Source organism: Ylistrum balloti, unplaced genomic scaffold (assembly GCF_031769215.1).
Source record: "Ylistrum balloti isolate Yb309-2 unplaced genomic scaffold, AGI_CSIRO_Ybal_v1 Utg370240, whole genome shotgun sequence".
Lineage (NCBI taxonomy): Eukaryota > Metazoa > Mollusca > Bivalvia > Pectinida > Pectinidae > Ylistrum > Ylistrum balloti.
Genome location: NW_026782195.1, coordinates 1601254 through 1625058, shown reverse-complemented (window position 1 = coordinate 1625058; position 23805 = coordinate 1601254). Strand labels below are relative to the sequence as shown.

Genomic DNA, 23805 nt, shown 5'->3' with positions numbered 1-23805 from the left:
AAAAGAAGGAACGGTAGAATGGTATCGATTTTCGTGGAGGCAAACAAAGGTTGTGATTTCAAACTCTTTATACATGAAATTCACACAGGGTTTGTCGGGGTGATTGTTTCAGAAGCTGGAGACCAGACCTGACCTGGGGCGCAACTAGGCTTTAATCGATCCGTGTGGCGACGATGAAGGTTTGGACGGGTATTGTCGAGAGACTGGCCGAGCTGACAAGACGCTTTGCACCGACGACCGCGAGCAATAGGAGCCCGCGCGCTACCATCAACCCTGATTGGCCCTGGTCATCGGGCCCATTACCCTGGTGACGACTCGCATTGACCTGCCGACCTTTCCGATGGGTCGGAGATGTGTACCACGCTAGGTCTCCAGGAGATAACGCCTCCGTGCGCTTGAGTACTTACAGCGATGCCGGGGAGCGATAAGGCAACGTCTCAGGAATCGGGACTCACGGTCCATCAACATCCACATCACGCATGGTACCGAGTGTTCCCTTATTTGGATGTGACGAGATCACATCATTAGCAGCAGAACCGTGTGACACAAGGTAACCAGATCAATCCCTTTGACTTGATAATCAATGGAGAATTCACATGCACCAAGACAGACTAAGATGAGGTTATAGAGAACAAGCGGGTACCTTGACACACTTACACGACTACCACGATACACACGTGAACAAGTACCGTGAATCACCTAAACAGATATGTGTACCAAGACACACTACATCAAATGAAACAGAATCAAGTGAGACAATAGGGCAAAGAAAGGACCGTACACTTAGTCTCCAGGATACTGACACCCTACCTGTAGGACGTACACTTAGTCTCCAGGATACTGACACCCTACCTGTAGGACGTACACTTAGTCTCCAGGATACTGACACCCTACCTGTAGGACGTACACTTAGTCTCCAGGATACTGACACCCTACCTGCAGGACGTACACTTAGTCTCCAGGATACTGACACCCTACCTGTAGGACGTACACGTAGTCTCCAGGATATTGACACCCTACCTGTAGGACGTACACTTAGTCTCCAGGATACTGACACCCTACCTGTAGGACGTACATTTAGTCTCCCGGGATACGGACGCGCCACCTGTAGGACGAACATTTAGTCTCCCAGGATACTGACACCCTACCTGTAGGACGTACATTTAGTCTTCCGGGATACTGACACCCTACCTGTAGGACGTACATTTAGTCTTCCGGGATACGGACACCCTACCTGTAGGACGTACATTTAGTCTTCCGGGATACGAACGCCCTACCTGTAGAACCGTACACTTAGCCTCCAAGGATACGGACACCCTACCTGTAGAACCGTACACTTAGTCTCCCGGGATACGGACGCCCTACCTATAGAACCATACATTTAGTCTCCCGGGATACGGACGCTTAACCTGTAGGACGTACATTTAGTCTCCCGGGATACGGACGACCTACCTGTAGGACGTACAATTAGTCTCCCGGGACACGGACGACCTACCTGTAGGACCGTACACTTAGTCTCCAGGGATACGGACGCCCTACCTATAGTACCATACATTTAGTCTCCCGGGATACGGACGCCCCACCTATAGGACGTACATTCAGTCTCCCGGGATACGGACGCCCTACCTTTAGGACGTACATTTAGTCACCAGGATACGGATGCCCAACCTGTAGGGTCGTACACTAAGTCACCAGGATAATACTAATACTTAATATTACCAATAGTTATTTCCATTCCACGTAGACACGTATTTAGAATAATTTCAGCTGAAAAATAGCTATATATTCCAACAAAATGAAAACTAAATAACCTGCAAGCTAAGTTAAACAAGACCAAGACATAAACTTATCACACCTGTATCCCTAACACACCTGTAAGCTTAACACACCTGTAATATTATTGTGTGTCCTGTAGCCAGTTAACAGACTTACCTATACCAGACCAAGACATAACCTTATCATAGTTTCGTATGATAAAGGGTAACGCTATTTTATGTTAATATCTGTCGTATTCCGTTTTCCCCATTCAACACTTCCTCGTATTTCACAGAGGTGACAATTACATAAGAGTAAGTGTTAAAACGTTTGAATCTAATTAAAGACATACTCCAGATTCAATGTCTGAGACTGGAACTTTCAGGAAATTCATGACACAGCGTTGAAAAGCCGACTTGTGAGCAAGGCACGGCGTATCCGTTAAATACAGGACCGAGATTAAGTAAATAAATGTTACTAACTTTTTGTATCAAACCCTAATCGTCCGTGTCGGTCCAAAGCCAAACATCAGTGGCCATGTCTGTCCAACTTCAAACACTAGTAGTCCGTTTCTGTTAACGTTAAATGCAAGTAGTCCGTGTTGTCCAACATCAAAAACCAGATGTCCGTATCTGTCCAACGTCAAACACCAGTAGTCTGTCTGGCCAACATCTAACAGCAGTAGTCTGTCTGTCCAACGTCTAACACCAGTAGTCTGTCTGTCCAACGTCAAACACCAGTAGTCTGTCTGTCCAACGTCAATCACCAGTAGTCTGTCTGTCCAACGTCAATCACATGTAGTCTGTCTGTCCAACGTCTAACACCAGTAGTCTGTCTGTCCAACATCTAACAGCAGTAGTCTGTCTGTTCAACATGAAACACCAGGCGTTCGTGTCTGTCCAACGTCAAACACCAGTGTTCCGTGTCTGTCGTCCAAAGTAATTCACCAAGTAATAACACAAACATGTAAAAGACGGACGAATACAAGTTAATCTTAAACTGTTTCAAAAAGACATCTTAACAGGGTTATGTTGTAGCTTTATCGAGACACTCACTAGACAAAAACAAAACGTGACAACCGCATGTATCACGCACCATTTTCACCGTATTACGAACTACCAGGGATATTTCGTCCATTGATTTTATAATCCAGTCTATCAAATTAGAAATATTTATGAACTTACGTTTGATAACAAATTCAAGTAAAATTCCTTTTAATATGAGAATTTATCTTGTTCTGGATCAAACGCAGAAGTGTGGAGCTCTCACATTTAAGCACGACACGTCAGCAAAATCTAAGTCATATTAAAAGTTCTTTTTTCTGTTTGAAGTGGTAAAATGCCAAGAATTCTCCGGAGACATTTATCTATACATACGCCATACCATCTATGGTTCGTGCAATATATGGCCTTCGCTATCCTTTAACTTCAAGGTTCAAGACAATCAACAGAGTTACTTCCCTTCTCCTTCCGGTAACATTGCTTCTACATTAGCTATTCTGTCCTGTCAGCATAAGGTGATATCGAACATACGTCAGTTACATAACCTTCTGTCAACATAAGGATAACCGTACTATTAATATATCCACGCGCATACAGATTGTGGCTTCACAGATAACGTACACCATAACGAAATACATTTATCTAAATTATACAGACAAATGTGACCAAAGATGGCATTATCTTGTGTAGTATGGCTTATTAGCAATAAATTATTTCATGTATGATATAGTGTCATTGTGAAATAAAAGGTAACGTGACGAATGACAGATCGTGGTACCACGCAACGCATCGAAGATCGTGGTGCCACACAACACATTACAGATCGTGGTGCCACACACCGCATTACAGATCATGGTGCCATACAACGCAATACAGATCGTGATGCCGCAAACACATCGAAGATCGTGGTGCCACACACCGCATTACAGATCGTGGTGTCACGCAATGCATCACAGATCGTGGTGACACACAACACATTGCAGATTATGGTGTCACGCAATGCATCACAGATCGTGGTGCCACACAACGCATTACAGATCGTGGTGCAATGCAACGCATAATATATCACGATACCACGAAACGAATTACAGACCATGATGCCACACCACATATTGAAATAGATGACACACTGAAATGTCACGTAACCAATGGCAAACAAGACTACCATGGTGTAGTGAAACACCTCATTGACCTATCAGAGTACCTTTGCCAGTACCTCCGCAGGGATTCGCTAGACTTCAAATCTGTATTTCAGTTTTTTTCTTTTTGTGTGGGTGTGTTCATCACTTTTAGCAATCTTATAACACAATCTGAAACTTTATCTATGTTACAGACATATGTAATATCACAAAGCTATAGGTAAGAAACTATTAGAAAAGTCATAGTTAAAGCCGGGAAACTATTTTCGTTATCAACATAAATTAACATAAACACATTTCTCGCTGTACATGAATATTGACAGATATTCTGTAATACGATTACATTCAAGAGCGCGCGCATTCATTGGACAAGAAAGATTCACTTGATATGACAAACATACAAACTTGATACTACATACAGCTTGATAAGACAAACATACAAACTTGATACTAAATACAACTTGATAAGACAAACATACAAACTTGATACTACATACAACTTGATAAGACACACATACAAACTTGATACTACATACAACTTGATAAGACACACATACAAACTTGATACTACATACAACTTGATAAGACAAACATACAAACTTGATACTACATACAACTTGATAAAACACACATACAAACTTGATACTACATACAACTTGATAAGACATACATATTTAGTGGACTTACACACTGTCTTACTTGATCATACACACTAATTGGATAAGACATACAGACAGACTTGTTAAGAAATAGGAAGGACATGATGGACGACCAAGTCAAAGGTGTCTGTATATCTCTCCATATTTTGTGATATTAAACCTCTCCAAGGCCCCGACAAATCGGCAGCAGCTGATTAGGAGTGACACATCGACCTGTGTCCGTGAGGCCCAAGACGCCTGACGGACTAACCTGATTTTAGCCATTATGGGAGGCTTCTGGGAGATGTCAATCTCAAATACAAGAGTGTACATCCTTTGTAGGCACAGTAGTGACGAACCGATATGAATGGTGACGAATATCGTGAAGTTACCATATCAAGGGAGGCAACTCGTACATCTTCAACATTACAAAATAAACACCAGGATGCCCGTATTTCTAAATCTTAAATTACAGTATCATATAGGCATCAAAACATGTTTCAGAGTGTAACGAGACACAGTGTTATGTTTTCGAAAGCAATTTTGCTAACGTTTTTGTTTATTTTATTTTCATATTATGTAAAAATGATGTATTAAACATTAAACCACGGACTTTTATATATAAATGTAGATGCTTAGACAATTGCCGTTTTATTATGGGGATGTTTTTTTCTGTATGGACAATGATGGTCTCGTCGAGCGATATTTTTCGTGATTTGAAAAAAAAAGTTATGAACTTGATCAGTACATTATCGCTTCTTCAGCAACTCATTACCACGGACGTGCCGAGGTTCATATTCTTTCACGGCTGTAAAACTTGCACATTATGGGTTCGTCATACAATCGGTCATTCACGTAATTAATGTCTTATCTATATCAAAATACATGAGCACATATGTAACATTTACATTTGAAACGACAGGTTGCAATTATACAGATATCATCAGAACAGTAATTAGGTTAGACTTTTGATATTGGTCACGCTTGGTTAGATAATCGCATTGATAAAACGAAATTGTTTTTAAAATAATCCAAGCAGCGCTTACATGATTCATTTAAACAAGTGTTGAATTGCTTTAAAATTCATCAATATGCTAATTTGTTTTTATTCTATATACACTCTTCTTCCAAACCTATACTACTCAACTGTCTTTGTATTGGTCACTTATACAAGAAATCAGATACTGTAACACAGTACTGTGGGCAAATAGATTATACACTTACTGCAACTGGAAATTGGTAGAAAGCTAGTTCCATTTAATTTGTCAGATTTATATGAATTGTTGCAATTTATGTTAAATGTTTTTTAAAAAATGAAATCGACAATTGTCATTTAACCTTGTTAATTTTTGACAGTACTAATCAAGATTGTCATTACGGTCAACATTTCCAGGATTATTTTTATTTATCTGTATGTTGTCTTTTAGCCGGTTACCTCCTGTTAATGATATCGTCCGATATGTTATTGGTATTTAATTGACAGATTGTCATATTCGTGTCTTTCGGGATATGCTTAATATCATTTCAAATTATAATAATTCCACATGTTGTCCATCCTCATTTGTAAATCTAGTGCTCAAATGTTTGTCAATCAATCTGTATATAAATTTCGTATAATATAGTTTATTAATTATACTGAACTTTATAATACTGTTCTTAAAACTGCATATTGTGTACTGTTGTATACTGTTTTCAGATTTAACACTTTTGGGCTGTAAGAACCTTACATTAAATTACATTGTATTTAAATTAGATTACATTACATTATATTACAATGTATTACAATTACAATTACATTACATTACATTACACAATGAGACTGTTGAAATGAAATTTCACTGTATGCGAAATGATTAAGTTAAATCAGTTAAGTTTATCACTATGTTCAATATTTCAAGCCTTATATGTGTTGTTTAATTATCACGCATCTTCTGCTAACTATCTCCTGAAAAATGATATTGTCCGGCACTATTCAAATAATGATTGTCCTTCTATTATACTTTTGTACTCTTATGTGTACTCAGCTGTCCGCCAGTCTGTCTCTTTTTTATACAATGTAGGTTTATTTTAATAAAATATCTGAACGTTTTGTATTATGGTATAATGTATGATAGCCTTATATTGTACATGTATATTGCACCCTTACGTATTTTACTGTAAAACTTATGAGCTATAATGCTTCAAATGAATACATAAGACAACCAAGCAATCAGGTATATTACAAATATTGAAAAAAACAACGTAAGTAATCGTCAACTACATAAAATACACATGTTCACCTCATGGTATCTAAGTAAAAAAATCTACTTACATCATCGTTGAAGTTGAACTCGGAAAAATAGCCTCTGTTTCGCATCTGATTTAGATATGTTTGAGTGATTGGTACGTTGAAATCGATGATTGGCGAAGTGTTCAGAAATTCTTTTTCGTTGTTATTCGGGACCCCGTTTGTTTGGAGTTCCTCGACAGGAGCTGTGTTTTCCGTTCCAAGATGCATGCGCTTTTGACAGTCAGAACATGACATGAGGAATCGTGTCACCGCTTCTCGGGGCAAGAACGCGTAAGTTTCAGCAATCTAAAAATAGATCAGTGATTCAAAATAACAGAAAATTGCGATAAATTGATAAAACTTCAATTAAAATAAACCAATTAACTAAAATCTATCTTAGTTGTGGCGTATAAAGGGCTAAAAATCATATTTACATATTTACAAAACAAATAATATTGTTGCTTGCGAAAATTAATTTTTACCTTCAATTTGTGAGTTCACACGGAGTTTATACTAATGTGTGGAAACCATAAACACATTTAAACGAAACGTAAATTTAAGTTTCTTTACACGAAATATCCACGTAGTTAACATATTATGTACATTTGACCATTTCTGTCAATATCATCCTATTAATTCATATATTTAGTCCATGAAAAGCGGCTTACAAACGCGATATTATGTTTAATGATATTGGAGTTACCTCCCGTTGGATACTCTTGGTCCAACGCGTACGCTCTCCGTTTTAATACAAATGCTATTTAAAAAACAGATGAAAACACAACGGGTGCGTTTCTTATGCTAGATTAAAACACATAAAACAAAACAAAAAATCTAATGGAAAATACAACAAAAGAATTTCAAAACAAAATAAATGAAAAAAAAAGAAAACCAAAAACTGAGCAGTTTCTAATAAAAAGCAAAGGGATTTCAGGAGATTTTTTACCTTTATTAAAACGAAAATATTGCCTAAAACCACTCGGATTGATAACTGTCTATTATACTTTTTTAAATGCATTTTCCTAAAGATATTTTCAAGGGGCAGTAGTAGCGGCGGAGGTATAACGTTACCTGTTTTTATAGGAAATAATATGATATCGTGTGTATTGATCACTCGAACTGAACACAGTGTTGTATAACAAGAACTACAGTATCAGGGCGTCTATTTGTAGATGGTAAAGATGTTTATAATTTTGTTTTGTTTTGATTAAGAATGTTTGATTAGTCTGTACAGCGAATGTATTCTAATTATACATAGGTGATTTGAACACCAGTGATATGTGTGATATTAAGTAACAATAGATTTAGTGATCATACTGTTATCGCTATAAAATAGTTATGTCCTAGATATCAATATACAGGTGCGTTGTAATGAAGATGAAGCTGTCGACCAGTTCCGGCGATAGTTGATAACTCTGGATAATAACACATGATCTGAAAACTACCTCTTAATAACATGATCTGACGGTCTACCTCTTAATAACACAAAATCTGAAACACTACTTGTTAATAACACAAGATCTGATAGTCTACCTGTTAACAGCACATGATCTGATAAACTACCTGTTCATAACACAGTATCTGAAACACTACCTGTTAATAGCACATGATCTGAAACACTACCTGTTAATAGCACATAAACTACCTGTTAATAACACGGGATCAAATAAATCACCCGTTACCGGACAGTGGACAGTATTTAATGTTACTGAATTCCAAATCAGGATTTTTTAAATATTTTATCTGACCATTAATCATTTACATATTTCTCTTAAAATATCTTACGATTATATTGGTTAGGTAACGTATGTTCGAAATGAGGCTAACCGGAAAAAGAGAACGTGAATTCTGTTATTACATGTGATATTGATAATTGTAGTCAGAATATGTTGATACAGACATTAGAATTTGACAACAAAATTGAATTATATTGTTCAACCACTTTGTTCTCTAATGTTACAAATACATATTTATCAGGAAAAACAAGCAATACCACAGAACATATCTGCCTTGAAATGTTTCTATCTGTTTGAGATCAGCAGAAAATCGTAGTTTATTGGTAAATCAAAGAAATATATATTGTCAGGTGCAATATAGATTAAACAAATTAATAAAATGTTTGGGAAAGTAAGAACTTTCAAAATGCGAGTTAACTGTAGATGATTGTTCAGCCCACAACTGGCGGCTTAAGTGCTTAGTGTAAGCGGAAAAGGGTTTGAATTTTTAAGTGGTAAGACTAGTTCAGATATATCTGTCATTGATTTAGATCAGAAAGTTTAAAAAAGCAAAAAAAAAAAAAATACTGCTTTTAATTTCTAACGAATCAACGAAAACCGAATGTATGTTAAACGAAAGGTTTATCAATAGATATGAATTACTGTAGAATGTCCCGAGTTTCATTAAGACTGTAAATCTTTGTAGAGCAGATTTGCACCATGTTAATGATGACGGTGATAATTGAGGCTCATCCTCCATTACTTACCATATGACATGTACGTTAGTTTTTAATCATATTTTAACTATCGGTTTATTTTAGGAAACACACATCACGCGTTGACCTAATTTAAGTACCCTACTTAAGATTTCGTGGATCTTCAACTTATATGGTACACAATAGGTCCATACTAATGTCTTGTGTACCACGTTCAGTATGTAATTACGGATTGGTACAGGGCAAATGATTGTAAAATGTATTTTTATGGATAAAATTGCCCTATTGACATTAAAAACTCATTTTTTTGTATGATGTAAGCGGATGATATGGCAGAAACTATGGGAGACCATACGTATAACACGAAAGAGACTGTTTCCTGAAATTGTGGTAAGGTCGATGGCGATGACTACGGGCATACGACGGCGTTATAGTTGCTATATACTTCGAAGATTTATTGGTTTGAAAAGAAAAAAAAAATCAAATAATTAGATAATAATGACATAACTCTGCTCAGGGTCCGTAAAACTTTACCAAATTGCATGGTTTGTTTTGAATTAGGAATATTACAAATGGAAGTGAGTCGTGAATGTATATTTATCAAGTATTGGATGAAATTACGTAATACAGACAAAAACATAGAGTTACAACATATTGTCTATTGTTTGTTGTTTGGGTTTATCTCCAGTGAACAGCCATGGTCATCTTGAGGCGGAATCTCCCTCAAGAAGCTGGTGACTACATCAGTGAACACCATATGGGAGACACATCACATGCAATCCAAAGCAATTAGAGTAAGGTGTCTTGTCTATGGACACACGATCGTCAGCACAGACCGGTCTGTTTCTCATGTAAAAAGAATCGAACCACGCACCTCGGCTCTTCAGCTGAGGTTGTACATTTGTATATAGAGCACCGCTCTAACCGATTTAGCTATGCCGACCCCTTTCAATATTAATAATTGTTGGAATGTATAGAACATTGACTTATGATAATTGAAGACAAATTGTATTTTGTTGTGATATATTTTGGGATACATGCGGAAGATAATGTTTCTTGACAAATTGATACAAAAGAGTTATAACTGGTAGTAATATTTTCAAACAGGAATGTTTCGGACAATTTTGTCTCTTGGCGCGTTACACAAGGACAAAAATTATATCTGTGAAGATTTTTGTTTAAAATGGACCTGTGTATTGATATTTACGATATATTGTCAGTGATTATTTGAAGGAGAGAGTAAAGATTAGAATATCGACCGACAACAGAGGTTTTCGTCGTGTTATGGAATGATATAGAGGAGAAATTCCGTTTTGTTCTTTAGTGATAATTTTATGTCAATTTATGCAGATTTATATATATCAACAACACATATGTGCAAGTATTAACTGAAAGTAAAAATGAAGGATTAAAATTGTTTAAATATCTAGGACTTCCTAGTAGAAGACATCAGTGTAATCGCTAGTTATTACTGCAGGTAAAAGTGTACACTGGATTTGTAGTGCTCCGAAAACTATAGATACAATGCGTGTCTGTGTAACAGAAGTGGAGAAAGGACGAAGGATTTGTTAGCTGGAGAAATACATGAAGTTGTTGGAAAAAGCTTAAACCCACCATGCAAAATATAAAATCATCACTTATTTAATTACACGGGTCTTAGAAAGCAGTGTACATGTACAGTATCTATATTTATAACAGAAGACTCGGGTTTCTAGCGGGTGAGAGATTCACGAATTGGAAGTGTGACCAACACTGTGATAAACAAACCCTCCATCCATACTAATTTAGCGTTGTTGTTGGTAAACCAGAGAAATGATAATTGAATATTTCCGTCCACTGACACTGACATCAGAACACTGTACAGTCAGTATCACTGACATCAGAACACTTTACCGTCAGTATCACTGACATCAGAACACTTTACCATCAGTATCACTGACATCAGAACACCGTACCGTCAGTATCACTGACATCAGAACACTGTACAGTCAGTATCACTGACACCAGAACACTGTACAGACAGTATCACTGACATCAGAACACTGTACCGACAATATCACTGACATCAGAACACTGTACAGACAGTATCACTGACATCAGAACACTGTACAGTCAGTATCACTGACATCAGAACACTTTACCATCAGTATCACTGACATCAGAACACTGTACAGACAGTATCACTGACATCAGAACACTGTACCGACAGTATCACTGACATCAGAACACTGTACAGACAGTATCACTGACATCAGAACACCGTACAGTCAGTATCACTGACATCAGAACACTGTACAGTCAGTATCATTGACATCAGAACACTGTACAGTCAGTCTCACTGACATCAGACCACCGTAAGTCAGTATCACTGACATCAGAACACTGTACAGTCAGTATCACTGACATCAGAACACTGTACAGTCAGTATCACTGACATCAGAACACTGTACCGTCAGTATCACTGACATCAGAACACTGTACAGTCAGTATCATCAGAACACCTCACCGACATTATTGTGTAATGTCGCATGTGTGTGTTTCTCTGCAATCGTATACCAGTTTGTTTAAATTAAACCGGAATTAGTTATTTATTGTCCCGATTTGTGCTGCGCAGGGCATCGTTATACTATAACAAACGAGAGTTCTACAGTAGCCGAGAACAGCTCCACGGTAACCCGTTAAGTGTAGGCCCCAAGTCTGCTAATTGTGTAAGCAAAACCTAATCGTTCAGTGATTTCATTAAGTTTATACAACCCTACTGACTTCTGTTGCATTTAAAGACAAATTAAACAGGAAAGGAAAGAAAACGTTCTCGTCTATCGGATAAGCCCTACATTAGAGTTCTCTCTTGTTTCACTCTATCGGGTCGGTTCAATGATACACACACCCATAAAACACCATGACCAGCGTCCAAGTTTGCAGACACAGCTTGTTACAAATGCTGCCGAGGAAAAAAAACTACACAACGATTTTTCTTTCAAATGATACCTTTAGTCAGATGAATGCCAGTAAACGAAGGGCAAATGATCCGCAATTTTCACCTTTCTCTGAATTAACTAGCAGGCTCTGTAACAGTTGGTCATTAATCCACACGGCTAGTAATGCTTCTGGCCTCTGCTTTTTTTATATATACTTAAACAGAGACTTCTCCGAGCTTGGCGCCGTGGTAACTCCGCTTCGTCCTGTCACTAAATCTGATCACCCAGTCTTTCGTCCCTGGGACCAGCCATTACTCCGGGCTAGCGTGAGGGGACGGATATTGATGGCAAGGTCGGGATACAAACAACTGGAAATGTCGTTATTTCAGCTGACGAAGTCGCCATATAAACTCTGTATTAGGGAAAACATTTTTAAAATGTGTTCGAGCATAAACTACGTTGTTACCTTATTCTCGTGGGACACAATCGGCGTCGGAATTGAATTTTAAAGAACTGAAGACGGAGCGGGCCCTGATTTTAATTCGACCGTTTTACAGGGGTATTGATCCCTCGAATCGTCCGCGATGATTAAGCTCTCAGAGCGCCATACCCACATTCAATTATGGAGTATCTAAAACAATATTTGAACCCAATGTATGAGCTGACAAACGTAGCACTAACCAATATTCATGGAGAAGATTTGACCAAAAGTGTGTTGGGGGAACCCCTCATAATGGTGTCAAATTTCATGGGCAACAATCACATATTTAGGCGGCTGGACTAGAGCTAATTCGCCATCCTTCGAATTTTAAACCGTTCAGACAAGCAAAGCAGACAGGAAATATACATTTAATGTATTTTTATGAAAAATGTTTTTTTTTATTATTGGATTTTGTTATTTTGTTAAAATCGATTTTGTTTTCAAAATCAATTTTTGAAAAATCTACATTTTCGGTAAAGAGCAAATAAAACAACACCATGATTTCATAGTGAAAAACTTCTTACCTTAAAGGACTACATGTAGTAAAGATATCTGCACCGTGTGTAAATAGTAAATAGATCTGCACCGTGTGTAAATAGTAAATAGATCTACACCGTGTGTAAATAGTAAATAGATCTACACCGTGTGTAAATAGTAAATAGATCTACACCGTGTGTAAATAGTAAATAGATCTACACCGTGTGTAAATAGTAAATAGATCTACACCGTGTGTAAATAGTAAATAGATCTACACCGTGTGTAAATAGTAAATAGATCTACACCGTGTGTAAATAGTAAATAGATCTACACCGTGTGTAAATAGTAAATAGATCTACACCGTGTGTAAATAGTAAATAGATCTACACCGTGTGTAAATAGTAAATAGATCTACACCGTGTGTAAATAGTAAATAGATCTACACCGTGTGTAAATAGTAAATAGATCTACACCGTGTGTAAATAGTAAATAGATCTACACCGTGTGTAAATAGTAAATAGATCTACACCGTGTGTAAATAGTAAATAGATCTACACCGTGTGTAAATAGTAAATAGATCTACACCGTGTGTAAATAGTAAATAGATCTACACCGTGTGTAAATAGTAAATAGATCTACACCGTGTGTAAATAGTAAATAGATCTACACCGTGTGTAAATAGTAAATAGATCTACACCGTGTGTAAATAGTAAATAGATCTACACCGTGTGTAAATAGTAAATAGATCTACACCGTGTGTAAATAGTAAATAGATCTACACCGTGTGTAAATAGTAAATAGATCTACACCGTGTGTAAATAGTAAATAGATCTACACCGTGTGTAAATAGTTAATAAATCTGCACCGTGTGTAAATAGTAAATAGATCTACACCGTGTGTAAATAGTAAATAGATCTACACCGTGTGTAAATAGTAAATAGATCTACACCGTGTGTAAATAGTAAAGATATCTACACCGTGTGTAAATAGTTAATAGATCTACACCGTGTGTAAATAGTAAATAGATCTACACCGTGTGTAAATAGTAAATAGATCTACACCGTGTGTAAATAGTAAATAGATCTACACCGTGTGTAAATAGTAAATAGATCTACACCGTGTGTAAATAGTAAATAGATCTACACCGTGTGTAAATAGTAAATAGATCTACACCGTGTGTAAATAGTAAATAGATCTGCAACGTGTGTAAATAGTAAATAGATCTACACCGTGTGTAAATAGTAAATAGATCTACACCGTGTGTAAATAGTATATAGATCTACACCGTGTGTAAATAGTAAATAGATCTACACCGTGTGTAAATAGTAAATAGATCTACACCGTGTGTAAATAGTAAATAGATCTACACCGTGTGTAAATAGTAAATAGATCTACACCGTGTGTAAATAGTAAATAAATCTACACCGTGTGTAAATAGTAAATAGATCTGCACCGTGTGTAAATAGTAAATAGATCTGCAACGTGTGTAAATAGTAAATAGATCTGCACCGTGTGTAAATAGTAAATAGATCTACACCGTGTGTAAATAGTAAATAGATCTACACCGTGTGTAAATAGTAAATAGATCTACACCGTGTGTAAATAGTAAATAGATCTACACCGTGTGTAAATAGTAAATAGATCTGCAACGTGTGTAAATAGTAAATAGATCTACACCGTGTGTAAATAGTAAATAGATCTACACCGTGTGTAAATAGTAAATAGATCTACACCGTGTGTAAATAGTAAATAGATCTACACCGTGTGTAAATAGTAAATAGATCTACACCGTGTGTAAATAGTAAATAGATCTACACCGTGTGTAAATAGTAAATAGATCTACACCGTGTGTAAATAGTAAATAAATCTACACCGTGTGTAAATAGTAAATAAATCTACACCGTGTGTAAATAGTAAATAGATCTACACCGTGTGTAAATAGTAAATAGATCTACACCGTGTGTAAATAGTAAATAGATCTACACCGTGTGTAAATAGTAAATAGATCTACACCGTGTGTAAATAGTAAATAGATCTACACCGTGTGTAAATAGTAAATAGATCTACACCGTGTGTAAATAGTAAATAAATCTGCAACGTGTGTAAATATTAAATAAATCTACACCGTGTGTAAATAGTAAATAAATTTACACCGTGTGTAAATAGTGAATAGATCTACACCGTGTGTAAATAGTAACTAAATCTACACCTTGTTTAAATAGTAAATAGATCTACACCGTGTGTAAATATTAAATAAATCTACACCGTATGTAAATAGTAAATAGATCTACACCGTGTGTAAATAGTAAATAAATCTACACCGTGTGTAAATAGTAAATAAATCTACATCGTATGTAAATGGTAAATTAATCTACACCGTGTGTAAATAGTAAATAAATCTGCACCGTGTGTAAATAGTAAATAAATCTACATCGTGAGTAAATAGTAGATAAATCTACACCGTGTGTAAATAGTAAAGAAATCTACACCGTGTGTAAACAGTAAATAAATCTACACCGTGTGTAAATAGTAAATAAATCTACACCGTGTGTAAATAATGAATAAATCTACACCGTGTGTAAATAGTAAAGACATCTACACCGTGTGTAAATAGTAAATAAATCTACACCGTGTGTAAATAGTTCATAAATCTATATTGGGTGTAAACAGTAAAGAAATCTACACCGTGTGTAAATAGTAAATAAATCTACACCGTGTGTAAATAGTTCATAAATCTATATTGGGTGTAAACAGTAAATTAATTATACACCGTGTGTAAATAGTTAATAAATCTACACCGTGTGTAAATAATGAATAAATCTACACCGTGTGTAAATAGTAAAGAAATCTACACCGTGTGTAAATAGTAAATAAATCTACATCGTGTGTAAATAGTTGATAAATCTATATTGGGTGTAAACAGTAAATAAATCTACACTGTGTGTAAATAGTAAAATCTACACTGTGTGTAAATAGTAGATAAATCTGCACCGTGTGTAAATAGTAGATAAATCTGCACCGTGTGTAAATAGTAGATAAATCTACACCGTGTTTAAATAGTAAAAAAATCTTCACCGTGTGTAAATAGTAAATTGATCTACACCGTGTGTAAATAGTAAATAAGTCTACACCGTGTGTTAATAGTTCATAAATCTATATTGGGTGTAAACAGTAAATAAATCTACACCGTGTGTAAATAATAAATAAATCTACACCGTGTGTTAATAGTTCATAAATCTATATTGGGTGTAAACAGTAAATAAATCTACACCGTGTGTAAATAGTAAATAAATCTACACCGTGTGTAAATAATGAATAAATCTATATTGGGTGTAAACAGTAAATAAATCTGCACCGTGTGTAAATAGTAAATAAATCTACACCGTGTGTAAATAGTAAATAAATCTACACCGTGTGTAAATAGTTCATAAATCTATATTGGGTGTAAACAGTAAATAAATCTACACCGTGTGTAAATAGTAAATAAATCTACACCGTGTGTAAACAGTAAATAAATCTACACCGTGTGTAAATAGTAAATAAATCTACACCTTGTTTAAATAGTAAATATACACCGTGTGTAAATAGTAAATAAATCTACACCGTGTGTAAATATTAAATAAATCTACACCGTGTGTAAATAGTTAATAAATCTACACCGTGTGTAAATAGTTGATAAATCTACACAGTGTTTAAATAGTAAATAAATCTATAATGGGTGAAAAAAGTAACTATATCTGCAACGTGTGTAAATAGTACATGAATCTACACCGTGTGTAAATAGTAAATAAATCTACACCGTGTGTAAATAGTAAATAAATCTACACCGTGTGTAAATATTAAATAGATCTACACCGTGTGTAAATAGTAAATAAATCTACACCTTGTGTAAATAGTAAATAAATCTACACCGTGTGTAGATAGTAAATAAATCTACACCGTGTGTAAATATTAAATAAATCTGCACCGTGTTTAAATAGTTAATAAATCTTCACCGTGTGTAAATAGTAAATAAATCTGCACCTTGTGTAAATATTAGATAAATCTGCACCGTGTGTAAATAGTAAAGAAATCTACACCGTGTGTAAATAGTAAATAAATCTACACCGTGTGTAAATAGTTCATAAATCTATATTGGGTGTAAACAGTAAATAAATCTACACCGTGTGTAAATAGTAAATAAATCTACACCGTGTGTAAACAGTAAATAAATCTACACCGTGTGTAAATAGTAAATAAATCTACACCTTGTTTAAATAGTAAATAGATATACACCGTGTGTAAATAGTAAATAAATCTACACATTGTGTAAATAGTACATGAATCTACACCGTGTGTAAATAGTAAATAAATCTACACCGTGTGTAAATAGTAAATAAATCTACACCGTGTGTAAATATTAAATAGATCTACACCGTGTGTAAATAGTAAATAAATCTACACCGTGTGTAAATAGTAAATAAATCTACACCGTGTGTAGATAGTAAATAAATCTACACCGTGTGTAAATATTAAATAAATCTGCACCGTGTTTAAATAGTTAATAAATCTTCACCGTGTGTAAATAGTAAATAAATCTGCACTTTGTGTAAATAGTTAATAAATTTACATAATGTAAATAGTAAACAAGAATGGGTGCTTTAATTTACATAGGATACACAACTGTGGTAGACACTGCTTTAAACAGTAAAGACGTTAATAGATTCAGGATCATTTCTTTCATGCAATACACAAACATTTTAAGATATCTTACAGTTGATTTCCTTAGTTTGATACCGTTTTCGCTGTTTTGTCTAGAACTACTAAGTGACCATTGGAGGAGATTGTCAGATACACCTCCGGCTACAAAAGGAGACATGTTTACCCCTCATATCATCTGTTACATCTTGGTGTCGTCACATAGCATGCTAGACCGATGTAGTTCTTCCGATCACCATATTCACAGATTCAGTGCCTGTCTCCTTTGTACAAGGCGACCTTGGTTTAGATGACAGAGTTTTATTAAATTCGTGCATGCTCAGGAGTCATTCTATCAGTGCGCTGTATAAGTGATGATCATTGAGTTCCGCGCGACGACGGGGCGGCCTGCTGTTGTGTGCTCCGTTGGTTTAGTGGCAGCACAATGTACTATCACTTCTCAATAATATGTCTGTCATTTACGCTACCTGAAGATACACCCTAGCGTGTCTTTAACAGACGAGTGTATCTCGTAAACTATCAAATTAAGTAATACCCTTCTATATAGTAGTTCGTACGTACAAACAGCTTCGTAAAAGATGAAATACCTAAACCCAGTCAGTATGACACCCGTATGATTTAACAATCTATATGTTCCCTACTGTCTACCCGAGACACTTGTGCTGAAATGTGAAATAATGAATTCACAAGCAAGCTAAATCAAACGCTGCTATAGGTTTTCAATGTTTTATCTAGTCTGTCGGTGTTTCAGAAATCCGTTCTATATATCATAACGTCACATAGCATGGTAATTAACCAATAACGAGCCTTACTGCGATGCGTTATGTCATTGCTGACGGAATCCTCTGTATCCCTGTCGACCACCTGATAAAACACTCGTCACCAGGCCGATAGCAAGCTGATCTGATTCCCGCGATAAAGTCCCGTGTGATTGTCCCAAACATTGTAAACTCATTACAGGCAAAACGGGAATTGAACCAGTTTGGAAAATTAATTTCCATTCCACTATTTCCTATCTGCAGCGTATCTCTTGTCTTAAATGAATAATCTTGATACCAATAATAAACTCAGCAAGTTGTTTGTTGGAACATCCGAGATCTGTTTAAACATTCCGGGTTGTTGATTTCTGATAGGCGCTTTATAGTTCATTTCTTCACACTTTCCGGAATTCCGGACCGCGTTTTATTTTTAACTGTACCATGTGTCTCATCCAATGGCCGTTTAATCACCATAAGGATTGCGATCTCCAGACAAATGTCTGGGTCATCTTCACGCTTGCAATCTTAATCGACTTTAAGTTTGAATTTCCTTGGTCACTTACGGGACACTCTAAATTGTGACCACGCGTGTCTCAATTTTCGGCTGCTCGTATAGTAAGCTTAATGCACATGGTCACGTAAAGAATTGCTAGAAATAAACCACATTTGCTAATTGTAAGAAAATGCTGTTGGTAGTTGTAATGAGATCGAAAACTAGTTACCACAGTATCGATTTCTCTTTAATCGCGTTTAACTTTCTGTTGCGGAATAACTGTGTAGCATTGGAGAGGCTTCTTTTCAACCCTCAGTCTGATATCATTCTAGTTAACGGGCTTCGGTCGATCTGATATCGCTTGTTCGGACGTGGCAGGGGTAGATAAAGTAATGGGTTTCAAATTGAACACCGGAGCAGAGGTTTGACTCACTTATTTCACCATTATTCGGAGTGTCAAGCTTTAAGGGTCGATCAGGGAAGAAGACACATTTACACATCACTGGGCAGCGTGACGTTATAAAATATATTTTTGTTGAGCCAAACGCTAAGATACAAATTGTAATTTGAAAAATAATTTTCCAATCATTTATAGATTTACGTAAGCAGGATCGATGTGTCTCCAAATACATTTGCTTCAAAAAACTCATCATCGATGATGGGCTGTGTCCTCTGTTGATACCAGCAATTGCGATTGTCTCGCGCTCAGGCAAGCACGCGCGTGCATTTCACGGTCTGGAAGCTGGAGCACGCTCTGGTCAGTCGACGTGACATGTTAGCCGGTGAAGTAGACAGGTTAGTTGCTGATGTATTGGTCCAATAAATCGTTTTCGGTGCCCTGGGATGTTGTAATATCCAGCCATTCTCAGAGTAGATATTCCTATACTTTAAACAATACATCAACTGGTGCTCTTGGAAATTGAAATATCCCAGTTCTCTGGAACATACATTGTCCGGTGATCTGTGATATTGTTAGATTTCAGTGAGCTGGGAGACACATTTGCTGGTGAACTGGGACATTGCTATATATCAGTCCATTGGAAGACGCTTTGTCTCCTGAACTGAGATATTTTTATATTTCAGTGAGCTGGACGACACTTTGTCTAGTGAACTGAGATATCTTTGTATTTCAGTGAGCTGGACGACACTTTGTATGTGATCTGAAACATTTTTAGATTTTAGTGAGCTGGAAGGTACTATGTCGGTCATTTGTGACAATGTAAATAAACCGGACAACGTTACACGAGGTACAATGTGAAGGGTGAAGAATTTGACGATATTCTAATAATATTCTATTTATCACTATGTGTCCTACAGCGCCGTCAATTTGTAAGGTATCCGAGTCTAGAATGCTGATATCTGACCATAACTATATGATAATTATCAAAGATACGGTCTACAAAGTGAGGGAAAATTATGATCGGAAATTGAAACGGCATTGTCATTAAATGATGTCGTAAAACAAGTTAGAAATATTGCGCTGTTAAATATTGACAGTTATATCATTCCCAGTGGGTTATTAAACGCAACGTATTGTCAATATTTATCTTCTCCTTCAAAACATATGATTTATATAAATAGATTACACAACGAGTGATTGTTGTATATTGTCAATTTTGATATCCTACAATATATGATTTATATCAATAAATATTACACCACGAGTTCTTGTTGTCTGTTGTATATTGTCAATATTTATCTCCTACAATATATGATTTATATCAATAAATATTACACCACGAGTTCTTGTTGTCTGTTGTATATTGTCAATTTTAATATCCAACAATATATGATTTATATCAATAAATATTACACCACGAGTTCTTGTTGTAAATTGTCAATTTTAATATCCAACAATATATGATTTATATCAATAAAGATTGCACAACGAGTTCTTGTTGTATATTGTCAATTTTAATATCCTACAATATATGATTTATATCAATAGAGATTGCACAACGAGTTCTTGTTGTATATTGTCAATTTTAATATCCAACAATATATGATTTATATCAATAAAGATTACACCACGAGTTCTTGTTGTCTGTTGTATATTGTCAATTTTAATATCCTACAATATATGATTTATATAAAGATAAAGATTTCACAACGCGAGTTTTTGTTGTATAAGATATTTCTTTCAATTAGCTATTTTTGAGAAGTAACGGAACGCTAAGTAATATAGGATCGAGGTTAGATCAGATTTAAATGCTAGATTACGTATCAAATGCAGTTCCTTGAATGTTTTTTTTTTCAAAAGAAATCTTGTATGTATTTGGATATTTTTAGATGACAATACCCATCGTAAATTTTACTTACAATAAAAAATACTTCATTCCCTTGGTGTACAAACTCGGTGTTGATTTGCCATCGTTCGGTAATGTATTTTAATCTGATGATCAAAATGTCAAAATATTTATAGCTACTCAAAAAGTTAATAATATCTTAGGGAAAATCCTAAATAATTAGTCCATGTTTAATAATACAACGGTTATAATACTACCCATCTAACCGGGCACACTCAATCACAAATCTTCCTTCTCTGTTTCTCCACGTTCCTTCACGCTCATCTTCCCATTTCATTCATCTGAAGTACATACTGTACATCCCTTACGTTTCCACAGCTGATCTATTTTACACAATTATTCCCTAGTTGTCAAATACATAGGATATACATGTTGGTGATGAGAAAGACTATGTTTAAGAACATCGGTATCTGTTTCCGTATCATCATTTGTGTACATGATCTAATTTACATGTTTCATTTAGACGATTAAAATACTGTTTAAATCGAATATTTGCAAGTAATTAACAGGTGTATTACCTTCCATGCAATAGGAATGAAAATATCTTTTAAAAAATTGGAACTACTTCTTCCGCGCTTTAATTTCCGCGATTGTGTGAAATGCCCTGCCTGTCAAGGTTCATCATGACGGCCAGTCAGAATGTATTTACAGGTTGTTCCACACGTATAAATGTTTGGTTTGCTGTATCAACCAACTGATGACTTAGAACCTATTGTAGTAGTAACAGAAATTTTACAACGTGATCCCGATTTGAAGTCGATCTATATTGAAGAAAGTTTTGGATAATAAAAAAATAGATAATAAAGGTTTTAGAGACTGGACATTAGGTCGGGATATTTCTCAGTGCCCAAACGTGACCTCAGACGTCGCGATATTTTCCTAGTTTCTACTTTTGGCCACTGATACCTCCTAAGTGACCTTTGTTAACTTGTTACCTTCTAAGTGACATTTGTTGACCTCTGTTAACTTCTTAGTGTACTTTGTTGACCCCTGTTTCATTCTGGTTGCCCTCTGTTGACCTTTGCTACCTTATCAGTGTCCTCTATTGACTTATGACGTCATGTAAGACGTTGTTCCCTAAAGGTTATGGTATTTTTACACGTCACTGGTACGCAAAAATCTCTTGAGAACTCAAAAATTTCATTTTTCTTCAAAATGTACAAGAATGCAATAAAAAAACATGCAGTTTCCTAAATATGGCCTTTACCGAGTGTCCTGTTATAACACTGAGCTCGTTTCTATTCTGCCGGGAGACATTTCGATGTTTCCGTATTTAATGACAAAGAACAGAACATTTTTGCTATAATCATAGTAAATGATTATATAATACGAGAGGAATCTCGCAATCCTTCCGAAGATCGCCGTGAATGTGGTGTTTAATTGAGTGCCAGGGTGATATGAAGACCCGTTGCCGTCAGGATCTGTTAATATTGCGAAAAGGTCGGCAATTCATTCGGTGTAAAAACCGAGAGTTAGATCCTCCTAGGGGCTTGTGTATGTCTGCTCAAATCGACAGTGGAATAGTTGGATATGACAAGCTACACGCCGTGAAAAAGCCAGACTATATTTCATACAGCACAATATCGTGGAAACATAATTTTCCTCCTCTATCAAAAGCCAGGATGTAATTTCCAAAGACTCGCCAGCCCACGGATGTCGCTACAGCGAGCTAGGTACAATCACCACCTCGGAAAGCAGTTGGAATCATGCCGCTAATCGCCATGTTGCTTCACCTGCCTCGAGCCAGGATTAATTAGCGCCCAGGACACAAACGCAGTCCCGGTAACGGTAGCCAACTAATTAGCGAACCCGAGCCGAGGTACGATCCGAAAATTGCAAGGTAGAAACATCGAGGGGAGGAAAATAGACCATAGAAAATAGTTCGGGGTCGTGGCACTGCCTCTGTCGAGTGTCGGGTATACCAAGAAGTCGACAGGCCGGGATATCATTTGAACTGTGTTATCACTTTATCGATTGCTGTTAGAATAACAACATTGTAATACGGATGTTGAGTACAAGGTGGGCTATTAGGCGTACGGTAGTGAAGTCCTCGAAATTACATATCGCACGGTGATTTTCCAGCGTAATATATCAAATCGTCGTGAAAGACGGTCTCATTGTAAAATTAATACGTCGACTAGTGGCCGACATCTACCGAACAAAGGAGCGATTGTACGCTGTATTGATATAATTATGTAGAAGAAAGGCGCGTGCAGGTTGAATTAAAAAAAATTAGTCAGAGGTAAAGACGACAATCCCACAACACTTAGAATCAGTTTTTAAATTCTATCAGAAACTAACAAGATTGAATATTATTTTTAAGACAAAGAAACTGTATTCTCACGACACAGACAGAGAATTCCAAGTGCGTGGGTATTACCATTTATCTCACCATATTAATAACCAGAACGGATGTTTGAAAGTCTCAATGACTAATTGTA

At 36.1% G+C, this 23805-nt stretch overlaps 1 protein-coding gene across 1 annotated transcript in view; it reads right to left on the bottom strand.

Moving 5' to 3' along the window:
- LOC132552198 (nucleolar protein 4-like) overlaps window positions 1–23805 on the bottom strand; it is a 131206-nt gene that overhangs the window by 50236 nt on the left and 57165 nt on the right. Inside the window, exon 3 of the mRNA XM_060216347.1 lies at window positions 6845–7108. Within this exon, the coding sequence (XP_060072330.1) occupies window positions 6845–7108 (264 nt within the window). The remainder of the gene's footprint in view (window positions 1–6844; window positions 7109–23805) is intronic.